Genomic DNA, 24,961 nt, shown 5'->3' on the forward strand with positions numbered 1-24,961 from the left:
TTTGCCCATTCCTAAGTTAATTAAAAATGGTGCAAAGTGTTGAATGACTTTGATGGAGCTCGTCTTTGACAAATGGCATCTTATGATGCTGGTTCTTTGAAACAAGGAGTGTGAAACCAGATGATGATGAGCAGAAGTCATTACAGTAAATCAAAGTGCAAATATGTCATCCATCAGTTTTCTTTCTTCCAATTTCATTGTGTCAGTGCTCTGCTGTACCTCTATGAATTTGAAATGCTAACATGCTGTTTTTTTGCAGGTATAATATTTCCCGTTTTTATCATCATAATTTACCTTTTGGGGAATGATAGGTTGTAATTATTTTTTAAGTATGGTCAAAAAGTGCCACTGAACTTTTGTTTCATTTAACAGTTTTTGAGAATGTCACCAAAACGTTTTAATGTGAACCTGCTGATGCCGCTAGAGAAAAATTCTGTTGGTCTTAAAAGTCTTTAGGATTCTTGGGATGAATATCCGTTCACCAACCAAACGACACTGGAACCTCTAAAAACAACAGACAGCAACAGTCAAACTGAAGTTTTCTACTTTGACAAAAGAGACTTTGCCTACTTTGTACCAAACACACAGAACACTTTTCTGTCTGCACATACTGTTTAGATAAAAGACACAAATTACACCAGGTTCTGGGTCCCGACCACAAAAGATGAATGCTTTCCCTGAGCGAAATGCTGGAGAGAAACCATAAAGAAAACATGTAAATACTCAAAAAATGTTCCTCACCGTACAGAAGAAAATATTTACTTATTGAATTTGCTATTGATGTTTCAGAGGAAAACTCTTGCCCAGATGTAAGACAGAGAATGTGTACAGGCACAAATATGTGACCAAGTTTCAAACCAAAGCCAGGCCACAAGGAGAGACTTTCTAATTAGCTTTAAGCTGTCCTGATGTGAAAGAATCCACCATCAGACTCACGCAAACATGGCTGCCACTGTGTAGACCTTCATTCAGCCCGGAGGTCTAACAACCAGTGTTTTCATTGTGGTCACCAGATAAGAACCTGGCAAAAGCGATGTGTTTGATAGACTCTGTGTTGTTCAGACACAACAGTAATAGTAGATAACATCCTCAAATTAAGTTCCTTATTAGTGGTGTAATGACAACATTATAGCTGCATAAATCTCTAAGATCTGATCAGATACACACACACACACACACACACACGCATGCACACACAGCAAGGCCTCGTGTATTAAGATCCCCAAAAAATGCATGAACATATTTATTGTTACCTGAATTATTCCTTACTGAGATCATTTTTGGTTCAGAGAGGATAGTCAAACAACTTTTTACCTTACACTAGTTTTATCTGTCCCATTTGTAGCACTTATAGGTATATAAGTAGCATATTAATGAGTGTTTCCACTCTGCTGGTTACTGCCGTGGGTATAATAATCTCTCTGCCTTGGGCACGCTTGAATTTTACATGATGACCAAATGTTAGCAGAAAAATAAGAGCATAGAGGGCGAGCTGGGCCCGAGTACAGTCATAAACAGTGTCCCCCAAGAGGAAAAGCTTGTTTAATAAAGTGTAATAATAACAGTGACAAACAATGCTGTGCCATTAATCCTTGCACAGTTGAAGCAGGCTCCAAAGACAAATCACACCATAGCAGAGGTCTTTTATAGAGATAGGAAACAAAGGGATATTATTTCATTACAACGTCTCAACCACACTTAACAATTTAGCCATATCATTATGGTGGCGCCCAGGTTGCACTGTCACATTAAAGTATGCCACAGAAAGAGCCAAGAACTTTTACTGAGCTGATATTAACTGATTTGTCCTGACCCACTCGGACCTGGCCTCCCTGGGCTCGGCTTCCTCAGTGGCACAGTGCCAAGGCTCTGTCCTAACTCTGCATAAAAATAAATGAGAAGCTATGGGGCTAGTCTCTAAAGCCAGAGGATATTGTTCGATTTCACATCAGCCCTCCAGGAGGCAATTTAAACAACCCAGCATGCTAATCAACCTGGTATAAAAGGCAGTTCTGGAGGGCAGCCCATTCTTCTTTATTCCACCTCTCTCTCCTATTGCAACAAGGCCAAGAGGACATAAACAACTTGAAGTGAAAGTGTAATGGGGCCCGTATCTGAAGGAATATCACACTCCAGTGTAATGTAGCTATATGATGTGGCAAAAGAAACAACTAGATCTTACAATAAAGTTGTATGATGTGGGTTGGCATGCCATTGTCATGTTTTTCAAAAAGAAAATCTCCAAACACCCGTCTGTTGTAATAATCCTGTCTGAGAAACAGTGCTTATATTAAAATGTGTTAACTTTGGAAAACAAAGCATAACTCCACTGGAAGACTGTGAGCCAGGATGTGAGCGTCCCTGCTGCCATCCACACATCAACACTGGAAATACACAGAGAGCCTCGTCTGAAGATGCGGAGCCTCAGTCCCCACAAATAATTCAATACTCTAATATACGCCTGATATTTGTTGTGGCCACGGAAACAGGATAGTGTTCATTCTCTGCTTGCGCCCTGAACCCACAGGTCAGGTGGTAGCAGATCACAGACTTCTCTGTGACTCAGAGGTTAAACTAATCATGACTGACTTTCTCACATGGCCCAACCAGCACCCTTCGAAATCTACACCGGCTTATCGTCCAGCAGTGAGTGAACATGCAGTTCACGCATTTACATCACTGACAGTTTAGTTGACTTGACGGCTATTTTCCTTGTGGCACCAGTTTCCTGCTTACAGGATTCACCTGTAGGTATGTAGAGCCAGAACAGTCATTCATTTACTAAATGTAACGCAACATTGGAAGTAGACACATTCATTCAAGTGCGCTGAAAATCAGAACATCTCTGAATGATATCCTTGAACGGTACTCGGACCCACACATTCCTTCATAATGCATTGACACAACACTTCATCAGCATCCTCCTCCAAACTCGAGGCACAATCACATATCTGACTGCTTAGGATTTTATGAAAAATGTTTTGCAATAAATTCCTGTAAAGCCCCATTTCAGTATTGTATTTTTTCTGCAGTATATTTGGTGAGTCTCAGTTTAAAAAAACGAATGTCCTCCAGACATCTAAGTCTTAAGGTCTTAAAAAGAACTCATTTCCCACATCCGAGTTTAAAAAAAGCAGCCAATGATAAGAGGAAAAGGCTGATAAACACTACCCCCTACTGGCACAGATATATTCCCACAGTTTGTTCCTAAAATCTCTTCAATTAGTAACAGTACATTTTTTTTCTAAGTGTGTATGTAGCTTATAGATTTGTCTTAAACTGTGAAACAAAACATCAATTAATTAGCTAAATTAAAGTCTTATTTCTGTTCAAGTGTGTTGCATTATATTTCAACAATCATTCCCCTTTCTTGATATGGACTTCTGCTGTAAAATGTTTTTCTGGCTCTACTTTTCTTCTACCAGTTGAATTTAAAGCAACTCTAGTAATGTTCAATAAATATTCTGGTACTGTTGGTACAGCTGGTACAATATATATTTGAAAAATTTAAAAAAAACTGAACAATACAATACAATTGCAATACAACTGTACAATAACTCACCTCTGGCAAAATCCATCACACAACAATAACACCGTTGTGTTTTTCTTGTTTGTTTAAATATAAAAACAAAAACAAAAACGTTGCACTATTGTTTAGCTAGTTTTAATTTACTTTAATTATTCTTTATTTTATTCTATTTTATTGTATATACTGTGTATTTTTATATTTAATATTTTTTAGTTATTTTATTGCTTTCCTGTATCTATAAATGCTGCTGTAGTGAAAAAATGTCCCTTTGGGGACTGACTGACTGTCTGTCTGTCTGTCTGTCTGTCTGTCTGTCTGTCTGTCTGTCTGTCTCTCTCTCTCTCTCTCTCTCTCTCTCTCTCTCTCTCTCTCTCTCTCTCTCTCTATCTATCTATCTATCTATCTATCTATCTATCTATCTATTACGAAGGACGGTAGTCACGCCTCCTTTTTTCTGAATAATATTTCCAGAGCTCAGGAAATCTTTGATAATTATGCCAGCGATTAATAAATTAGCAAAAACAATCCGACGGTCTTAAAAAAACAGTGCAAGGAAATATAATGGGCGAAAAGATGTCAATCAATACAATTGTTTCAATTTATGCACAGAAATAACTGTTAAATATTATTTTCTATTATTAAATATATACATTATCATAAAATCCCACTTATATAATCTCCCTTTATGAATTCAGAAAAATGTTATCTTTAAAAGGAGGAAGGACCTTATACATTTTATTAGTAATATTGTGAGATGTTATATGTTATAAAATCAGTGTCATATATATCTTCTTAAATGATAACTTATTTGGTGTCATAATTGGCCCTTTGAAAAAAAAAAAGACAAAAAAAGACCAAAAAAAAAATATATATATATATATATCACACATGTATGCACAATGATTTCAATATATTAAAAGTAAAAAAAAAAGTAGACTGAAGAAATCCAAACAGAAAAGTAGAAGCAATACTTTTTCTGAACTCTGAATTCCCACTGTACTGTTTTAAAGCATTTGTATTTTTGTTGTATTTCACATTTGATCATCTGCTGCCTCCTTGAATTTTCTCTTTTCAGCTTGTCAAGTTGTACGAAAGCCTATTCAACAGCTTAATATTTTTAGTTTTGCCCTTCACTAAAGCTCTCATTGTCTAACTCTTCTTCTTTTGGGCCACACCGGACCTTTTTATCTTCACTGGACTCCTCTTCATAAGCGCTGCTGTCTGACTGGCTACTCTGTCTGGTCCTGTCCTTCTCTTCCTGATCTGAGACTACATGTACAGTGTCCAGTGTCTCTTGAGGGTTATTAGTGTTACTGTTGTCTGGTTTTGATGTTATGGGGCTCTGAGGCTGCTTTAAGGTGTTTGAAGCCACTTTCTTTCCCTCATCATCTTCTTGGTCACCAACAACATTTGATATATTGTTTTCTTCAGAAACTTGTCTGTCAGTTTCTTGCTGGTTGTCTTCTGTGTTTTGTTTCTTCTGTGCCAGCTTTGAATTTTGCTCCTCTAAACCCAATGACTCAGGTTCTCCAACATTTTTCTCTGTAGTTTCTCCTGTGACCTGATCTGAGTTGGTGTCTTCCTTGTATTCCTCAGCACGATCGTTAGGTACCATGTTTGGACAGTTTAGGGTAAAAGATGATTGTGGCTGGGCAGCAGAAGAAGAAACACCATTTGTTGGAGGTGACTTTGGTTCCTCATCCTCATCTGCCTCTTTCTATTGCTCTGAAACATACAGTAAAAAGAGTAAAAACAAATGAATTTAAAAAGTGCACCCACCTGCTAAGAATGCAAAAACGGGAAACATGGTTCAGAGGCAGTCTTGGTTTAAAAAAAAAAAAAAGCAGCCTATGGAGGTTTGAAATAAACAAAGCCAAGCTATTTCTCAAGAAAGCGATGGACTGCATTAAAATAAACAATAAAGTTAATCGAATTAAGCCCTTCCTCCAGCTTGTAACATGTGCTTGTATAAATACAGTTTGATCTGTCAAAACTGGGAAATGTTATTGTCATTCCATGGGGATGACAACTAGCTGAGGTTGATTTGTTTCATTTATAAGCCAGGAAAAACGGAAATGTCATGAATGAACAATCAATAATGAAATTGCTGCTGCTGCGGCGCTGTGTATCACATGGTGTATTACTAAGGATGTATAATCTATCTTGAGTGTTTCATCCAGTGGCACTGTACTCTGGCCACCCACCCACCCTTCAACAGATGTGCTCCATGATTTAGGACATAATAATTTTACACCAAGTTTACTTGCTATTCCCTCACTTTCATATAATACTACCATACTGAGTGTACGGTATATATAGTATGTTCCACGTGAATTATAAATCACATTATCATTAAGATTCAGTGAAAATGATAAAAGACCAGTTGTTTCAATGGAAAATGGAGGAGCATACCTCAAGGCAAGTGATTTAAAAACCTGAGAGGACCTAGGATTGACCCCTGTGGGACACCAGGGGACAGCCAATAGATGAAAGAAGATTTTTTTTTTCTGCTAGGCAGATAACATCAAACCAAAGTCTAACAAGATATCCTTTTGAGCAATTGATTGATTGAAATTTTGGGATTTACTTTGTTAATCCAAGTGCAGATGGAGATGGATTAAGGTGAGGGAAAGATTAGTATATTGATAAGGGCAGTTTCGGTGCTATAAGCAGCAATAAACGTTACATTAAACACAACACGGGGGCCTGCTTGTAATTGGGCTGGAGTCTGACCTTAAAAGGATATTTAGAGCTGACAAAAAGTAATGTAAACTGCTGTGATAAACAGCGGGGCCACGGCTATGTACTGACACTTTCCGACAGACACATGCACCAAACGGTCAGTAGTAGCAGCACTGTTAGCTCTGCTAACCCACATAAAGACTCACTCAAGGGGTCATAAATGACTGCAGAAGCTCTAGCTCTATCTTTCCAGCAGACACAGAAGGTCTGACAGCTTCTTATGGTTGGTTTGTTCTATTAACTCTACAATGTTGTCCATGTCACACTGAGCAGGTCAGTCAGTCTCCCACATGTTCCCTGACCCTCCATGTCACACAATAAGCCACAAGGCGCACTGCCTTAGAAACAATTGTGTAAAAACCTTTTTTTTCCTCAATTTTGTAAAACAAAGCCTAACAGAGAGGTCTAAAATAAATAGAAACTAGAGCACACTGTAGTAAAGGACACAATAGAACATTATAACACAAACTAAGGATAAGACAAGCAGCAGTTTAGAGCTGAAACTACACAACTTTGAAAAATCTAGTGAAATAAACCCCTTCCCAAATTTCCTTTAATATGACCAGAATCAATCTCAGTTAATGAAAAAATGACTGAAAACTATTTTGAGTATTGTGGATAAAACCCTCTATGTATATATACACTTGTTTGAGTTTAGCTCACATATTGTAGTTTCCAAACCTGAGTTTTCAGAAGCAGTGGATGATTGTAGATCAGTCCGTGTGTCCTCACTTTGGTCGTCCAATGCAGCCGGCAACACATCATTTTCCTTCTCAGAGTCTGAAGGATGAGACTCTGAGACTTTTTCCTCCATAGGTTTGCTGAGCTCATCTCCTTTGTCATTTCCAGCAAAATTCAGAGGAAACCATGTCTTTTTAGGCACTGGGGGAGGAGATGCATTTTTCTTTATGCTGCGTCTGATCTGATTATTAGACAACCTGCTTTTTTCAATTGATTTGCTTTAAACCCAGATTTTGCCACTGTTGTAGCACTTTTCACATTTTATAATAACATACAGTTAATCAAACACTTAATTATATCAAGTGACTGATATTTGAAATCCCTTCAAAAGCAAAAAAAACAACAACATGTGGTTTCAATTTCAGACATATGAGTTGCTGCTTTTCTCTTTTTTTTAATTTTTTTTATAAGATTGTTAAACATTTTCCGGATTTGGAAAACAAGCAATCTGAAGAAAACAACTTAAAATTTTGATTTTCACATTGGTTTTTGACAAATATTAGAAAAAAATGATTAAGCAGTTCAAAATATAATTAGTAATGACCCAAAGTAGATTAAGGTAACAATCCATTTCCCATAAAGCTGTTTTACCCACTGTTTCAGGGTTATTGTCTGTAATGAATGTATTTCACTTGTGTGATCAGTTATCAGCAGTGAGAAACAACTTCTACCTCTTTTTTCCCCCAACATTGGTTTCTCTTGCTAACTGTTAGATTGAATCTAGCTCACATATTGTAGTTTCCAAACCTGGGTTTTCAGAAGCAGTGGATGATTTCAGATCAGTCCGTGTGTCCTCACTTTGGTCGTCCAATGCAGCCGGCAACACATCATTTTCCTTCTCAGAGTCTGAAGGATGAGACTCTGAGACTTTTTCCTCCATAGGTTTGCTGAGCTCATCTCCTTTGTCATTTCCAGCAAAATTCGGAGGAGACCATGTCTTTTTAGGCACTGGGGGAGGAGATGCATTTTTCTTTATGCTGTGTCTGATCTGATTATTAGACAACCTGCTTTTTTCAATTGATTTGCTTTAAACCCAGATTTTGCCACTGTTGTAGCACTTTTCACATTTTATAACATACAGTTAATCAAACACTTAATTATATCAAGTGACTGATATTTGAAATCCCTTCAAAAGCACAAAAACAACAACGTGGTTTTAGTTTCACACATGAGTTGCTGCTTTTACCTTCTCCTTTCCCTTTTTCCTCAAAACCGGCTTTAAGTTCTTTGACACCTGTAAGGAGAAAATCACAACCAGAAAAATTCATTTGTTGCACCCTTTTATAAAGGATCAATGATAATAAATACAAATGTTGTTTGTGTAACCTTTTTGTGGTGTCTCATCCACTTGATCAGATTCTATACAATAAAACGTAAGAATTAAAAATCTTTGCTTTCTGATTCAGTCCAAAATACTTTAAATTGCAATATGTGGCAATTCCCTGAAATGTCATCAACTTTTATCAGTCTATTCTGTCACAAAACTACAAATACAAGCACTAGTAATGGATTTATATGTACGTCTTGAAAGACAAACAGAAACAATTGTTTCCTATGTTTTAGCAGAAAATATATATATTTTTTATGAAAAGTAACAGCAGAAAAATTACATAAGGAAAATACCATAATGCTCAATGATCTTTCAGCATTATTAGACAAACTGCTTTTTTCAATTGATTTGCTTTAAACCCAGATTTTGCCACTGTTGTAGCACTTTTCACATTTTATTATAACATACAGTTAATCAAACACTTAATTATATCAAGTGACTGATATTTGAAATCCCTTCAAAAGCACAAAAACAACAACGTGGTTTTAGTTTCACACATATGAGTTGCTGCTTTTACCTTCTCTTTTCCGTTTTTCCTCAAAACCGGCTACAGGTTCTTTGACACCTGTAAGGAGAAAATCACAACCAGAAAAATGTATCTGTCACACCCTTTTATAAAGGATCAATGATAATAAAGAAAAATGTTGTTTGTGTAACCTTTTTGTTGTGTCTCATCCAGTGGAACTTGATCAGATTCTATACAATAAAACGTAAGAATTAAAAATCTTTGCTTTCTGATTCAGTCCAAAATACTTTAAATTGCAATATGTGGCAACTCCCTGAAATGTCATCAACTTTTATCAGTCTGTCACAAAACTACAAATACAAGCGCTAGTAATGGATTTATATGTACGTCTTGAAAGACAAACAGAAACAATTGTTTCCTATGTTTTAGCAGAAAATATATATATTTTTTATGAAAAGTAACAGCAGAAAAATTACATAAGGAAAATACCATAATGCTCAATGATCTTTCAGCATTATTAGACAAACTGCTTTTTTCAATTGATTTGCTTTAAACCCAGATTTTGCCACTGTTGTAGCACTTTTCACATTTTATAATAACATACAGTTAATCAAACACTTAATTATATCAAGTGACTGATATTTGAAATCCCTTCAAAAGCACAAAAACAACAACGTGGTTTTAGTTTCACACATGAGTTGCTGCATTTACCTTCTCCTTTCCCTTTTTCCTCAAAACCGGCTTTAAGTTCTTTGACACCTGTAAGGAGAAAATCACAACCAGAAAAATTCATTTGTTGCACCCTTTTATAAAGGATCAATGATAATAAATACAAATGTTGTTTGTGTAACCTTTTTGTTGTGTCTCATCCACTTGATCAGATTCTATACAATAAAATGTAATAAATAAAAATCTTTGCTTTCTGATTCAGTCCAAAATACTTTAAATTGCAATATGTGGCAACTCCCTGAAATGTCATCAACTTTTATCAGTCTATTCTGTCACAAAACTACAAATACAAGCGCTAGTAATGGATTTATATGTACGTCTTGAAAGGCAAACAGAAACAATTGTTTCCTATGTTTTAGCAGAAAATATATATATTTTTTATGAAAAGTAACACCAGAAAAATTACATAAGGAAAATACCATAATACTCAATGATCTTTCAGCATTATTAGACAAACTGCTTTTTTCAATTGATTTGCTTTAAACCCAGATTTTGCCAACTGTTGTAGCACTTTTCACATTTTATAATAACATACAGTTAATCAAACACTTAATTATATCAAGTGACTGATATTTGAAATCCCTTCAAAAGCAAAAAAACAACAACGTGGTTTTCAATTTCAGACATATGAGTTGCTGCTTTTACCTTCTCCTTTCCCTTTTTTTTATAAGATTGTTAAAAGTTCTTTGACACCTGTAATCTGAAGAAAACAACTTAAAATTTTGATTTTCACATTTTTTGACAAATATTAGAAAAAAATGATTAAGCAGTTCAAAATATAATTAGTAATGACCCAAAGTAGATTAAGGTAACAATCCATGTCCCATAAAGCTGTTTTACCCACTGTTTCAGGGTTATTGTCTGTAATGAATGTATTTCTTGTGTGATCAGTTATCAACAGTGAGAAACAACTTCTACCTCTTTTTTCCCCCAACATTGGTTTCTCTTGCTAACTAGATTGAATACTTTAAGCTCACATATGTAGCAATTCCCTGAAATTTCAGAAGCACTGGATTTATCAGTCTATTCTGTCACCTCACTACAAATACAATGCACTAGTAATGGATTTATATCTCAGAGTCTGAAGGATGACACTCTGAAACAATTGTTTCCATATGTTTTAGCTCAAATATATATATTTTTTAGCAAAAGTAACAGCAGTCTTTTTACATGGGGGAAAATATGCATAATGCTTTATGATCTTTCTGCATTATTATTAGACAAACTGCTTTTTTCAATTGATTTGCTTTAAACCCAGATTTTGCCACTGTTGTAGCACTTTTCACATTTTATAATAACATACAGTTAATCAAACACTTAATTATATCAAGTGACTGATATTTGAAATCCCTTCAAAAGCACAAAAACAACAACGTGGTTTTAGTTTCACTCATGAGTTGCTGCTTTTACCTTCTCCATTCTGGGTTTTCTCAAAACCGGCTTTAAGTTCTTTGACACCTGTAAGGAGAAAATCACAACCAGAAAAATTCATTTGTTGCACCCTTTTATAAAGGATCAATGATAATAAAGAAAAATGTCGTTTGTGTAACCTTTTTGTGGTGTCTCATCCAGTGGAACTTGATCAGATTCTATACAATAAAACGTAAGAATTAAAAATCTTTGCTTTCTGATTCAGTTCAAAATACTTTAAATTGCAATATGTGGCAACTCCCTGAAATGTCATCAACTTTTATCAGTCTATTCTGTCACAAAACTACAAATACAAGCGCTAGTAATGGATTTATATGTATGTCTTGAAAGGCAAACAGAAACAATTGTTTCCTATGTTTTAGCAGAAAATATATATATTTTTTATGAAAAGTAACAGCAGAAAAATTACATAAGGAAAATACCATAATGCTCAATGATCTTTCAGCATTATTAGACAAACTGCTTTTTTCAATTGATTTGCTTTAAACCCAGATTTTGCCACTGTTGTAGCACTTTTCACATTTTATAATAACATACAGTTAATCAAACACTTAATTATATCAAGTGACTAATATTTAAAATCCCTTCAAAAGCACAAAAACAACAACGTGGTTTTAGTTTCACACATGAGTTGCTGCTTTTACCTTCTCCTTTCCCTTTTTCCTCAAAACCGGCTTTAAGTTCTTTGACACCTGTAAGGAGAAAATCACAACCAGAAAAATTCATTTGTTGCACCCTTTTATAAAGGATCAATGATAATAAATACAAATGTTGTTTGTGTAACCTTTTTGTTGTGTCTCATCCACTTGATCAGATTCTATACAATAAAATGTAATAAATAAAAATCTTTGCTTTCTGATTCAGTCCAAAATACTTTAAATTGCAATATGTGGCAACTCCCTGAAATGTCATCAACTTTTATCAGTCTATTCTGTCACAAAACTACAAATACAAGCGCTAGTAATGGATTTATATGTACGTCTTGAAAGGCAAACAGAAACAATTGTTTCCTATGTTTTAGCAGAAAATATATATATTTTTTATGAAAAGTAACACCAGAAAAATTACATAAGGAAAATACCATAATACTCAATGATCTTTCAGCATTATTAGACAAACTGCTTTTTTCAATTGATTTGCTTTAAACCCAGATTTTGCCAACTGTTGTAGCACTTTTCATATTTTATAACAACAGCCGGTAGTTCTGATAAACCTGCCTATACCTAAAGGCAAGTACACATTACAGAGCGAATCATTCAGCAGCCTTTACCAATTCTTAGAAGAGGTTCATCCACAGAGCTTCTGTTTCCTTCCTCTGAAACAGATTATCATACAAAAGTCAATGTAATTCACAAGAAAGGAAGAAAGCGATCACAGATAAAACATGATCCAAGATGATGTGACATTTTTATCAAAACACCCCTTTTAGGAGAAATGTATAATTTTTTATAAATATCTGACAAAATAAACATTTCCCAGCATCCTTTACTAAATATTCTCTCCTCTGAATAGTGCTAAAACAATCAGTTAATTAATACTATTACTCTAGAGACAGAAATTTAATTTGATTATTGATTGTTTAATATATTTTCAAAAGAAAAAAAAACAGTGGCTGTTTGCACCTTTTTAATTGTGTGAATTACTCTTCTTTCGTGTGTCAAATAGTACATTTTTAAAGATTCAGAAATTGCTGTTAAATACTTTTAATGATTACTTTTTTGTTTTAGGCCTTGGTGCGTTTGCTCCACAAAACAGGCACTCTGGACCTCCTTTTTTTTTTTATTTTCCCACATTGTGTAAACCAATGAAATAATCAATAAATTAACTGATGCCAAAAACATTTGTAATTTGCAGTCCTACATCTGAGACCGACCATCGAAAAAATAAAAACAGCATTCTACCTTTTGGTTCTTCCACGTTAAAGCAGGCTGGAATCAGAGAGAAGGAGATTGAAGAATAAGAAAGAGTCAATTTGATTTTGTTTCATACTGTACATGAAGGTGAATGTTAGAGTCTCTAATACTGCACATAAATTACTTTCTATGCATTACTCGTTAGCGCAGAACTTTTGATCCTTAAATAGCACAGAAAAATGCATGATTCATAAGTCATTTGTTATAGTTTTGAAAATACATGGATAAAATAAATAAATAAATGTTGGTATCCATTTCTTATTTTTTGTTGTTGTACTGTACCTTTATGATGTGTTTTGAGGTACATTATGCCTGCGAGTAATATGGCAATCAAAAAGACAATGCAAAGACTGACAATCAGTGCAATTGAACTTTGGCCTGCACAAAAACAAAAAACAGAAATTATTGTTGCAGCTGCATAGACAGCAGTATATCAACTAATACATAGATTCATTGTTCATTCGTCATCTGTCTGTTGAAATTGTTATTTTCTTTAGAGAAATAAAGAAAACAAAAACTCATTTGAGTTTGAGTTCAAAGTCACTGTGTCACATTAAGTGTTATTGTCAGTTCAGGTGTTTCTATATTAATCCTACGGCCTTGTTAGATAAAGCAGTAGTAACAATATTCTACATATTAATTTCTGAAAATGTCAAATTGCATAACATAAATTATAAATACACAACAAATCTTACCAGTGTAGCAGTCCTTTGCAGTGAATGCAGCCGAATCCTTAGTAAGACGGTTGCTCACAGTACAATTGTATAGTTCATCATCATGTTCCTTCCCCAGAGATATTGTTAAATTTTGGCCAGGCTTCTCGTTTCCATGTGAGCTCCACTCAAACTTCATTGAGGACTGAGGCCGACTGGGTTCTGCAGAGCACGTCAGTGTGGCCTGGTTTCCAGATTTGTCATTGTTCATCTCACAGGATATGGTAGGCGTGGCTACTTTGTCTATGAAAAAATACATAAATAAAAAGAAATACATGAAAGCAAAAAAAAAAAAAAAAAAAAAAATCTTTACTTAAGTGAAGTAAATTTAAACAATAACAAACACTGCATTTATACATCAATACAAAATGTGGTATATGGCATAAAGGAGCAAAAACGACTGATATTAATCATCATATCATTGATTCCATTTCGAAGGTTAAATCATTGCATCATGGTGTTTGGTCTTTTCTTCTAGCCCTATGTTTTAGATACAGATACATTTAAATAACTGTAACTACTAGCTTTAACGTTAGAAAAACATCATGGTGATTATATATGAATCACAGTTACAATACGGTTAAGGCTAGACCTAAAACACTTGTGTATAAAGAGTACCGTTGTAGAATAAAGGAACAACCACTAATGGTTGAAGAGCAAAGTCTCACCTACTGAAGATAATATACCAAGTATAAAACACAATCACCGGTGATATATTAAGAGATAACCTGGTTTACTATCAGTAACTGCTGGTAATAACACAGTAAATACTTAGATCTTTTACTTGAATACCGATACAACAGTGTAACATTTATCTAGTGAAAGTCTTGCATTCAAACTAAACATATAGCATTTTACTGTTAGTAAAAAAAAGAAGTTTACATATATTTAGGTGGTGGAAAACATGTATATTCACTACCTATTGGGTGAGCATTTAGTGTAGGATACAGAGCCGCAATGACTCTGTGGAAAGGTTTTTATCAGCCTTGAACATCTGCCTGTTGCAATTTCCTCCCAGTCTTTATGGCTTGAGCTCCAACTTTAGTCTACAGCAGGTTTTTGTGCAGTCTTCTATTTTCCCTCTACCTTTACAAGCTTTCAAGGCCACCGTGCTTCATGTTAGTTGCTGCTCTGTGCTGTTTGGTTTGACTGACACAAAAAAATGCATTTAATTGGATATTAAGAAAGTTTAGAGGTTGTTTTGCTTTATCATGTGTTTGTTTTAGAGTCTTCATTGTCTTGTCTTCATTTTAGCAATAAATTGTTTGTCACCTTAATGTCTTAACAGGTAAAGCAGTTGTTGTATGCAGAGTGTTTCCAATTGCAGACAATAAACTCTTGACGATAGTGAGGATCAGTGTTTAATATTAAATATCCAATGTAACGTAAAGCTGTAAAGCTAAAACTATATTACCAAAAGATCCAATATATTGTACAGGAAGTTGCAGTTGTATGGTCTACAAATGAACTCTGCTTCCTTTTTCTTTGCGCTCTATTAATATATAGATTACTTTAAGGGCCTATATTAGAGTTGCTATGGCAACACATTCATTTCCTGCTTTATGTTGATTGCTAGAAGAGTTAGAAAAAGAAAACTTACCCATGACTTCCAATTTATAATTTAAAGTCTCAAATATGTTGTTTGTGTATACTTCCAGCACATAGTTTCCGCCGTCTTCATATTTGAGGTCTGTGATCTCCAGGTCTGCAGATTGCCAGTCAAGAGTGACCCTGTTTTCATACGGGTTGTACACATGCTCCTCCTTGCCGTTAAAATCTATCGCTTTGTCCCCGTCATGTTTCCACAGAATGTCAGATGGCGATTTCTGCAGACTTGTGCTGAACTTGACCGTCTGCCCCACAAGTGCGTATTTTATAGTTTGTCCAGCAACTAGACCAAGAGAATGGAGAGCTGAAGAAAGATGAACGATAACATGTTGAAGATCTTAGTATATTCTAAACATTGCGGAGACAACACAAAGACCTCATCAATATACACCAAGGAGACAGTTTACCAGGTACATTTGTATAATCAGATATAATCAAACTTTTTGGCAATAAATCCCATTCAAGAGGAGCTGAATGTGTTCACGATCATTTTTGAGATTGTAGTTAATGGTGGTGGTGTACTGTACTACCATATAGAGGTCTGAGCACCCATAATATGTTAATGAAGGCAGAAAACTAAAATTCTGAAATGCCATTTAATGAGTAAATACCAAAGTAGTAGTCTGACAAAAAAAAAAAATAATAATAATAATCTTAACTCAAGAACTACCTGCTATCTTTGTCTGAAGCTTTCAAGCTCAGATGTTTGCCATTGCAGCAGGGGACTTGTGCTGCATGGTGCGCCCCCTCTTTCCCCTTATTATGATTGAGTGTCATTGATATAACAGTTTTGAGGCAGAAATGATTACTCTTTTAATCAATTAACAAGCAAATTACCTGCAAATTTTCTTTTATTTGAATGTTATTTGTCTAGAAATGTTATCAATATTCTCCTGTTGCAGTTTTCTTACTTGTGAGAATTTCTTGCTTGTGTATAAAAAGTAATCAAACTACCAATTTGATGATAACATATCAGTCTATTGTATTTTCTCTGCAATTTTATAGACTTTAAAATTAATTGAGAACATTTAAAGCAGATTAATGAAAAATAACATGAACTGCAATTGAATTGCTACCATTGACTTGCTGAGTTGGGGCGAGTTTAGGATGACACTGAATATGGCAGGAAAAAAACAGCATGGTTTTTCCTGCCATATTCAGTGAGGGCAGTGATGAGGCTTGGAAAGAAACAATATCACCTGTCCTTAAAACATCACTATAACTATGGCATCAACTGGGTGGGGGTCAAAGGTCATACATGAGAACACCTCATTAAATATACTATAAATATGAACATGGTGCAGAACTGCTGTGTTATTAGATACTAGTTATTTATACTGGTGTAAATACAGGTGTAAAGTAAATGTAAATTTAAATTAAAACTGCAAGCAGTGATAACGGGCCCTCGCACTCTGTGCGCCGCCTCCCCGAAGCCGGCTCCCCGACGTGCAACGCGCCAGGGACCGCGTATCCCCGCTTCAAGTTGCTATTTTTGTCTCGTTTCCTGTCTCCAGCAGGGGGCGCTACGACTATGACGGAATATTACTATCAGGTGTCTTCAAGGCGGGACTGCTGTCAAAGATGTAATGTTTGAGGAAGATCGGAATATGTACGTAAAAGTTACAGTCAGTTGCGGGTTCACGGCGAGACGCTCAAAATAGCCGCCACGACACGGTCGCACCGATCGACGAAAACAAACTCACGATGCGGAGACACTTTTCGGTACATCTCGGTGTGATACACAAGTCCAACAAATGTGGTGCATGTAGGTGCCGGAGCTGCAGTTTAGAGGCCCCTGGCGAGCCGTTTGGCCTCACCCACCCTCAAAGCGGCCGCCTCTTTTCGGGCACACGCGTCGACGAAAACGGATTATTTTGATAAGATTTAATCCCAAACACGTTAACTATCCATAGAAACTAAATTCAAGTCGTGAGACAAAATCCCTAGGACTAGTTCGACAAAGTACAACGTGTAAGAATCGCCCAAAATGGCAACTAAATTCAAAATGGTGGACTTCCTGTCGAGTTGACGTCACGGTGCAATGTAACTTTTTTGTGCGTCCAGGTGTGATACACCTGTCCACCGGATTTGGTGAATTTAGGTAAATGTGGCCGCCGGGGCATCTCTGTAGGGGGCGCTCTCGAGCCATTTGGCCACGCCCACTCGCGACATGTGTATCAACTTTCATGAGTTTTTAAATATGATAAATCACTTTGAGAATAATAATAATAATAATACACAAGAAGAATAATTCCTTGAAAAACAATCGGTGCTCGGCCCTAAAAAAACATCACCAGGTGTATTCCGTGTAGTTCTTACATTAGTAAAGTAAAGTATATTGTGTACGACTATACATTAAACAATAGAAGTTAAAATCAATGAAGATCAGAAACCAAACAATTTTAATGAGAGAAGCAGGCTACTAACTTTTGTACAACAGACACTTTTGTTTTAAATGTTTTTACCTGCTGTGAGAAAATATGAAATCATTTTAATCAATCATTAACTTCGGGTCAGGTCTGTGAGGAAGTCTGTTAAACCCCCAGCACAGACGCTTTCCACACAATTAAATGAAAAGCTTACCAAATAGGACACTAATAATCCACAGATAAACTCACCTAGGCAGAAGGTGAACAGATGACAGGCCAGGAAACATCGACGAGTCATTTTCCAGGTAGATCACCTACACCTGACGTATTACTTTCGCTTTCTGTCGCAGGTTAAAAATCAGGTAAAAAAAAAACAAGTTGAATGTCCTCATTATAAACTAAAACCAAAAGCAAGGATTTCCATCTGTTTTACTCAACTCTGGAGAGTACTCGAGTTAAAAAACAAGAAGCAATGCCAAAGTCTCTTCCAGATTTCCACGACAAACGAGTTCGTCCTTCCGTCCGGCCGGAGCTGCGCCCTGAGTTTCCTGGTAGGATTTTCACAATAGGTTTACAACCTAGCCATTATCAAATCTAACTTGGATAGAGCTGGATTGAGTAATTAATTAATGAATTATCTGATTAATATAAATGTATCGCCAACTATTTTGAAGTTGCTTTTTCATGATAAACAGCTAAAACGATCTGATTCCTGCTTCTTAAATATGAATAGCCTATTTCTTGGTTCTTTCAATCCTCCATGATAATAAATTGAACATCTTTTGAAGTGTTGAAGCTCACTAGTAAGAGCTTCCACTTTTAGCTAAACAACTATTTTCCATATGTTTCACTGATTTGATGGCTTTCCTCCGTCAAGACGTTTTAGTTTGAAAATCCCCCGGAATCCTGACCTGAGTGAAATCCGACTCCAGGAGGCGTGAGCAAGTTTATTTTCATGGAATTTCAACAGGAGCTCTGAACTCGGTGAGCCCACCTGTGATCAGTTCATCTGTTAGATGACTATTTTAAGTGGTTTGCTGTATGACTCGGGGTTCGAACCACCTTCAATATTTGCTCAACGAGGTATTTCATAAAATATTGAAGAACATGTTTGAATAAATCACAACTCTTACTTCCACCACTTGATGGCAGTGTTGTAGTCTCTGCTTGACAGACGACGGTTGGCAGCTGAGTGTGTTTCTATTCACAAGTATGCATATATTGATTGCATTGAAATATTGTTTTATTCTGTAACTAACATAATGGCCTAGCTTGGTTTTTCAAGGTTTATGTTTACCATTTTAAACTGCAAAAGCCAATATCTCACTCATTAATTGAATTGATTAATAGCACATTCATCTGTTATTGCTGCTCTACATTGCTTTTTATTCTGTTGTTGCTGCAATGCAAAATGTTGTTCTAGTGATAATTTTAAATAAATGCAAGAATAATTATAATAATTTACGTGGTATAACAGTCTTTATTTGTGCAGTTAGTTTGTAAGTAATATTCAGTTCGTTTTTTCCGTTTAAGGGAAAATGAAAAGAATGCAAAACAATTTCCTCAATTTTAAAAGGAAAGGAAGGAAAACATATGAAAATTAAGTTTTTCAAAAGTTTTGTCCTTGTAGTAAACATAGTGATTGGCATCTTACAAAGTGGAAACTCAGCTTCCTTCCTCTTTTACACTTTTTATTTGATTTTACAAGTACTACTCAGGCATCATTCTTTGTCATTGGGTCTCTGATGGCGGCGTTATTCTGTGTATGTGTGTGTAGGACTTCATTAGTGTCACACTGCCGTGGTGTGACACTCCCATCGGTAAAACGCACTCCTCTGTCAATACCCCTTTGCCAACGTCCCAACACATCACTGTGGAGATGACTTGGTTCTTATTGTCCCTTCCCCCAGTGATGAAAAGTTTGTTGTTGCAGGCAGCGATGGCACAACTTGCCCTCTCACCCAGACGAGTCACAAGGGACCAGGAGTCGGACAGGGGGGAGTAGCAGTACATGGCATGCATGGCACCACCTGAAACACAATTGGACAGTAGGCATATTCGTATATAGTACAGCAGCATTCAATTTCACACACTCTACCAGAAATAGATTGACTCTGGGATTCTTTAATATTCTTATTGTAGTTCTTGATCATTCTTGTTGATATTCATATATTATCTTGTTCTATTAAATTTACAAAAGACAGTTCCTTGTATCGTTGTTTATCTGTTTATTTCTCACGTGGAAATAAGTCATGTCCACGACAGTCATCAGCAAAATCTAGCCCTTATATCCGAAACAAAAATTCTCACCATTATTTGTGTTATGAATTCAAACATTTTATGGTAAATATAAATACCATAAAGCAAATGTACTTAGTTAGATTCAACCACTGCCAACTTACCAACTATATAGATGCAGTTCTTGAACGTAACAGCATTTGTGCATTTGGTTTCAATGGGGACCGGCGCTCGCAGTTCCCAGCAGTCTGTGTGTGGTTCCCAGCACTGAACCTTATCGGTGGCCAGTTTTCCATTTGGCCCGCCACCAATGACATAGATCCATCTGTCAAAGCTTGCTGAAGCAAAGGAGCTCACACCCACTGCAAGAGGTGTCACCTGCAGTAAGAGGATTGAAAAGGCACCAAAGTAAGAATACTTGAATTAAAACAGTAAAAAGAATACAATGAACTAAGAGATGTGAATGTTACAATGCTCCATACAGCAGAGTTAGTGCTAATTTACTCTTCGTTACCATGTGATGGACACTATGATCACCACTTTTCACATACACACAGTCAACGTTAATACAAATATTGCATCTTTGAGGAACATTTGGCATCAAGTTACACTAGAATTTGCTTTTACCTGATTCCAACGATTGTGAAAAGGATCATAGGCCTCTACGCTCGCTAGTCTCTGAACTCCATCAAATCCACCCAGTGCGTACACCTTCCCACCATGAACTGCCATCTTGTGTCTCCAGCGTCCAGTTGGCAGGGGCTCGATTTGGATCCACTTGTCCAGGGCACCATTATACTTCCAAACATCATGCTGTGTCTCTTTACCTCCTACAGCAACAAGAGCGTGAGAGAAAATTGTCACTAAAGCTTTCTTTAAAAAGCTTTGATGTGTCACTGAGTGGTTTGGTAATGACTGTACAGGTACTCGACACTGGGCCACACAGTCATACTTCTGACTAAAGATGTAAAATCCCATGAACTAGTCTCAGATTTCTCAATGTGCATGTTCCTGAGCAGTTAAAGTTCACCAGAGTTGAGGTGTCAGTTTCTGAGTTGGGAAACACCTAAAACCACAGCAACTGTTAGAGCAGGTGGCGTCATGTCTTCCTGTTGTTTTGTTCAGTTGGGTAACATAAATTCTCTTTAAATAACCATTTACATGAAGATGCAAAAAAGATGAACACTCCATGACAGAACATATGGAAACCATAACTTGGAAGATGCAAAACCTTTAGACAGTGAACATTTTCAATTTCATTTGCACTATACAGGGTTACCTACACTTATTTGAGTAAGAAAGCCTTTCTATGAAAACAGGAATTTGTTTCTCACCAGATATGTACACTTCATTGTGGAAAGTGATACAAGCAAACTCCACCCATTTCTTGTTTTGGCACTCATCCTCCATCTCCGTTATTGGCAGCCTGGCAACTTCCAGCCGGCTGCGTCTAAGAGGGTCCAAACAGGTGACAGTAGAAATGAAGCGTTCATCTTTAGTGCAGCCTCCAATGATCAGGAATACCTCTGATAGAAAGTGCTGCAATCGTGGTTTGGTTCGCTCTGAGACCACCTACAGTATAAAGAGGATAACCATGTAAATAGTAGAAAAACTATTTAACATCTGAAATGTGTTTTCAATCAAAAAGGAGATAGCCACATAAAACTGCTGTTAGTACAACACTAAAACACAAGATGTAATATTGAATTTTCACACATGGACCTTCTCTGTATACTGACCTCCCTGCCACAGAGGTGATAGGTGCGAGTCTCTTGCAGTAAAGGAAAAGCTTCACTGCAGCGGCGTATCAGCTCATCTGACTCCACTTTTTCCACAAAGTATGATGGCTCCAGCAATGGCAGTCTCACATGTGACAGCAACCTGGCCAGCAAGGAATAGCGTTCGTCCTGCCGGGCTCTCACCCAGCGCATGAGTGCTTCAAAAACACACTCCTCCCACTTCACATCAAGGTCATCCCTCTGCAGGACACTTTCCAGAGACTCTGCTGGCAGCTCCAGAAAGTCCTGCTGCTGGATCACCTGAGAGAACTTAGTGGTGATGTAGTCCTGGGCCGTGGTCCTCAACGCTGGCAGTGCGTGATTGTCAGCCAGAGTCAGGATCCCAATGCAGCTTTCTAGATGCATAGCCTTGCTCAGAAAGCCAGCACATGCGTCAACCACACGCAGGAACTGAAGACAAACAAGCAGATTTCCCCTTTTAGCTGACAAAAAATAATCCGGATGAGCTGTACTTGAACTTTGAAAGGCCTGATATACTGAAATTGACACGACAATATTCTGTCCGCGTTATGAAGATTTCCCATCCCAACGTCCTTCCAACATGAGTGATGATTGACAAGCCCACAGTAGGCTTTCTCTGCAAAAATACAGTCTAAACGCCACCTGAAACTGGTATATAAAACATATTTAAAAGTTTATGTGAAGGTAGTCTTCCGAAGACCGTGTGAATCAAACCGAACCATTTCACTTTACTTCCCAGCAAGAATGCACGATCTTAAAGAAGGGATTTTGTACAAGAAATTACAGAAATGTTTGTAAATGCCCATTTGACTTGACTCAGAGTCCTGAAGCCTCACTTCATATTAACCTTTGAAAACCTTTTCCCGATGAAAGTCTGTAAACGTCCTCATCACTCACAGTGGAAGCACATTCACTTAATGACCAGTATGAACCAGAGGATTTGTTACCGCCCCCCAATTTAAAAAAAAAATGTTTTAATAGAAATAGCTTTAACATTTTTTGAAATTATCCTTGAACTGTATTACAGACTTAATGTTGCACTCTACCCTAAATCTTAATCGGATTGTAATTTTAACCTCAGGTTTTTACAGTAAATCACAATCCTGAAACACCTCGCTGCAACAGGACCAGCCAGAATGGTTGAGCTTTTTTATTTTCAAAATCAAGTTGCTTTTTGCAAAAAAAAAAAAAAAAAAAAAAAAAAACAGCACAGGAACACAAACATCTGTCTCCTCTATTGTGTCACAGCTGTATGGTTAATTTCGGCCTGTATGGAAAACTGAGTGTTTCCTCAGTGTAAACAACATGGTCAACTTTCACTTCCTTCTTAGAGTGACGAATTTCTTAACCGATAAGATGTTAGTTCCCCTGAACAGGGGAAAGTCTGTCTGGAGTGAGAAAATAAGAACAGTTTAAATAGAGTTTTACATAACAGCACTATAACAGAATCTATAACAGAAGTTTTTCTTTGCTTTTTATGCATTTTGCGTTTACGTGTTTAATGTGCTATTTATGCTAACTTCACATGCAATACATTAAAATACATTTTACATTAATTGATGTTGTTTGGTGACCATCCATTTGGCCATACCTACAAAGAATGAGGAAGTGTTGCAGATCTCATGCTGATAAAACCCTCTCAAACAGATCTCCATCAAATTCTATCGAGCTGATAAAAAGTTGTTGTTTTTTAAATGGTTGATTTTTGTTTTAAAGATATTAGGTTTACATTCAGATTTGGGGATTTGGATTAGGCTTTTTAAGTTAGTGATTTCAGGCAAAAGACATTTTAACAAATGTTTCAGAACTTTTGGTCTTACAATCAATTTGTAGTGTGAAAAGTGAATGGATAGTGATTATAATATGCTCAAATATGACAAGAAAATGTATGTTATTCAGACGCCGACGGTGCAAAATAAACTAATCAAGTTATTATTTTTCATTTTGTCAAACTGCTTTACCTGAAACTGATTGCCGGCCTCGAGTATTCTCTCGACATTTGAGTGTGTGAGCACAGCTCGGCTGGTGTAGGTATACTCTAGGAGACAGCGCATTGTGTCACTGTCCACCCCTTTTATTTCCACTCGCTCCTCATGACTCTCCTTCAGACCACTGCAAAACATTGCCCTATACAAAAAAGCATTGATTCAGTAAACCTAGAAGTTCAATCCAAACAGAGTTGTACAAGTCTATGTAATCTTTACCTGAAGTACTGACTGGCAGCAGCGAGAATGGCTCTGTGGCAATGGAAGTCATGTCCCTGAACACACAGTGTCACATCGGTCAGTTCTCTGTTCACTCGTAGGGTCTCCATCCCCTTCTGCAGCTCCACAGGTAGACCTCCATCATCCCAAAATAACTCATTTGCACCTGTTACGTTCCCTTCTTCCTTGTTGAGACTGGACTCATCTCCAAGAACTGAGAAGGGTCCGTCTGTAGTCCTCTCCAGTGAGTCACTCATCTTTTATATCCAAACTTCTTCAGAAACTCACTCTGCGTATAGGAGCAGCTTCTTTACAAGCACATGCACTGGTAAAACGAGAGAAAATAAGCACTTGCAGTTTATGCCTGCAACGGTTGTAGATATGGATTTGTTTTTTCCTGTCCTCTTCGTACTTCCTATTCCTGTTCAATGAGGAACATGCTGTATGTAGCAACGTAGCCATGCATTTCTAAACACTTCCTCTTCTTGTGCTGAGTGAGTTTCCTTCAGGTTACCCCCGTGTTCCTCTTTTCTCCTCCACCAGACATCACCAAGTGGAGATACCCTTAAATAAACTTTCAGGCACCTAAAACCACATTGGGACAGAAGTGTTTTATCTCAAACGAATGCAGCATGTTTCTGTGACCTCGCTTCTTGTTTCATGGTCTTACATCACACACTGGCACCTGAGGGGGGATAGAACTGATAATAGTTGTGAGCAGCAGGATTGTGACCAAAGGGCGTCGTGTTCATCCCTGAACTGGCAGGTTAAATCTTGATGAGGAACATGAAAGATGCAGTGCTAGCCCTCCCGTTGTTAACACCACTTAGATGCATTTGACCAACGCCTTCTGTTCTGCAGTCTTTTCCCACCATACTGTTTTGTGAGCTTTCAAAGTGACCCCTTTGCACAGGCTCCATAAGTCTGTGGGGTCATGAGCAAAAGAAACAAAATCATTTCCCTTTCAGACTTTTTCATTTCAACAATTTAAGAAGGCTGAGGAGGTAAAAGTATCCAAACAAATATGAGAGAAAACAGAAACTGACTTATGCAACTCTCTTTATTACCATTGACAATAAAACGCCTGCAACTTGTCCGTCAATATTTATCTACACTTTCTTTATTATTTATTATTACTAAAGTAAAGTCGAAACATATCAATCATTGTATATGGCTTTGTATTACTTA

The 24,961-nt window shown here is 36.8% G+C and overlaps 2 protein-coding genes and 1 long non-coding RNA gene across 4 annotated transcripts; all 3 read right to left on the reverse strand.

Annotated features, from left to right (window-relative positions):
• Positions 1-4,380: 4,380 nt before the first annotated feature.
• LOC138629728 (lymphocyte function-associated antigen 3-like) lies at positions 4,381-18,235 on the reverse strand. 2 transcript variants are annotated; one of them, XM_069713630.1, is made up of 11 exons: positions 17,821-18,235; positions 15,195-15,506; positions 13,577-13,837; positions 13,164-13,259; positions 12,870-12,896; positions 12,239-12,283; positions 11,613-11,660; positions 11,088-11,126; positions 10,948-10,995; positions 6,953-7,153; positions 4,381-5,254 (listed from the first exon to the last, which is right to left on the reverse strand). In XM_069713630.1, exons 1-11 carry the CDS (start codon positions 17,867-17,869, stop codon positions 5,247-5,249), a joined length of 1,134 nt encoding a protein of 377 aa, XP_069569731.1. In that variant the 5' UTR covers positions 17,870-18,235; the 3' UTR covers positions 4,381-5,246. The 2 variants fall into 2 exon arrangements, with proteins under 2 accessions (XP_069569731.1, XP_069569732.1); XM_069713631.1 differs by lacking the exon at positions 11,613-11,660.
• Positions 8,226-9,685, reverse strand: LOC138629729 (uncharacterized). Its single transcript, XR_011311574.1, has 4 exons — positions 9,660-9,685; positions 9,520-9,567; positions 9,000-9,038; positions 8,226-8,246 (listed from the first exon to the last, which is right to left on the reverse strand). It is a non-coding gene; the product is annotated as an uncharacterized lncRNA (long non-coding RNA).
• Positions 18,236-18,244: 9 nt separating the features above from the next.
• klhl6 (kelch-like family member 6) lies at positions 18,245-24,158 on the reverse strand. The gene is made up of 7 exons (XM_069713629.1): positions 23,774-24,158; positions 23,531-23,696; positions 21,549-21,998; positions 21,144-21,381; positions 20,437-20,639; positions 19,974-20,187; positions 18,245-19,601 (listed from the first exon to the last, which is right to left on the reverse strand). The coding sequence occupies exons 1-7, from the start codon at positions 24,028-24,030 to the stop codon at positions 19,303-19,305; spliced, it is 1,827 nt and encodes a 608-aa protein (XP_069569730.1). The 5' UTR covers positions 24,031-24,158; the 3' UTR covers positions 18,245-19,302.
• Positions 24,159-24,961: the final 803 nt, after the last annotated feature.

Source organism: Brachyistius frenatus, unplaced genomic scaffold (assembly GCF_029030835.1).
Source record: "Brachyistius frenatus isolate BFR_SWC_R1_liver_20210118 unplaced genomic scaffold, ASM2903083v1 Contig_120, whole genome shotgun sequence".
NCBI lineage: Eukaryota > Metazoa > Chordata > Actinopteri > Embiotocidae > Brachyistius > Brachyistius frenatus.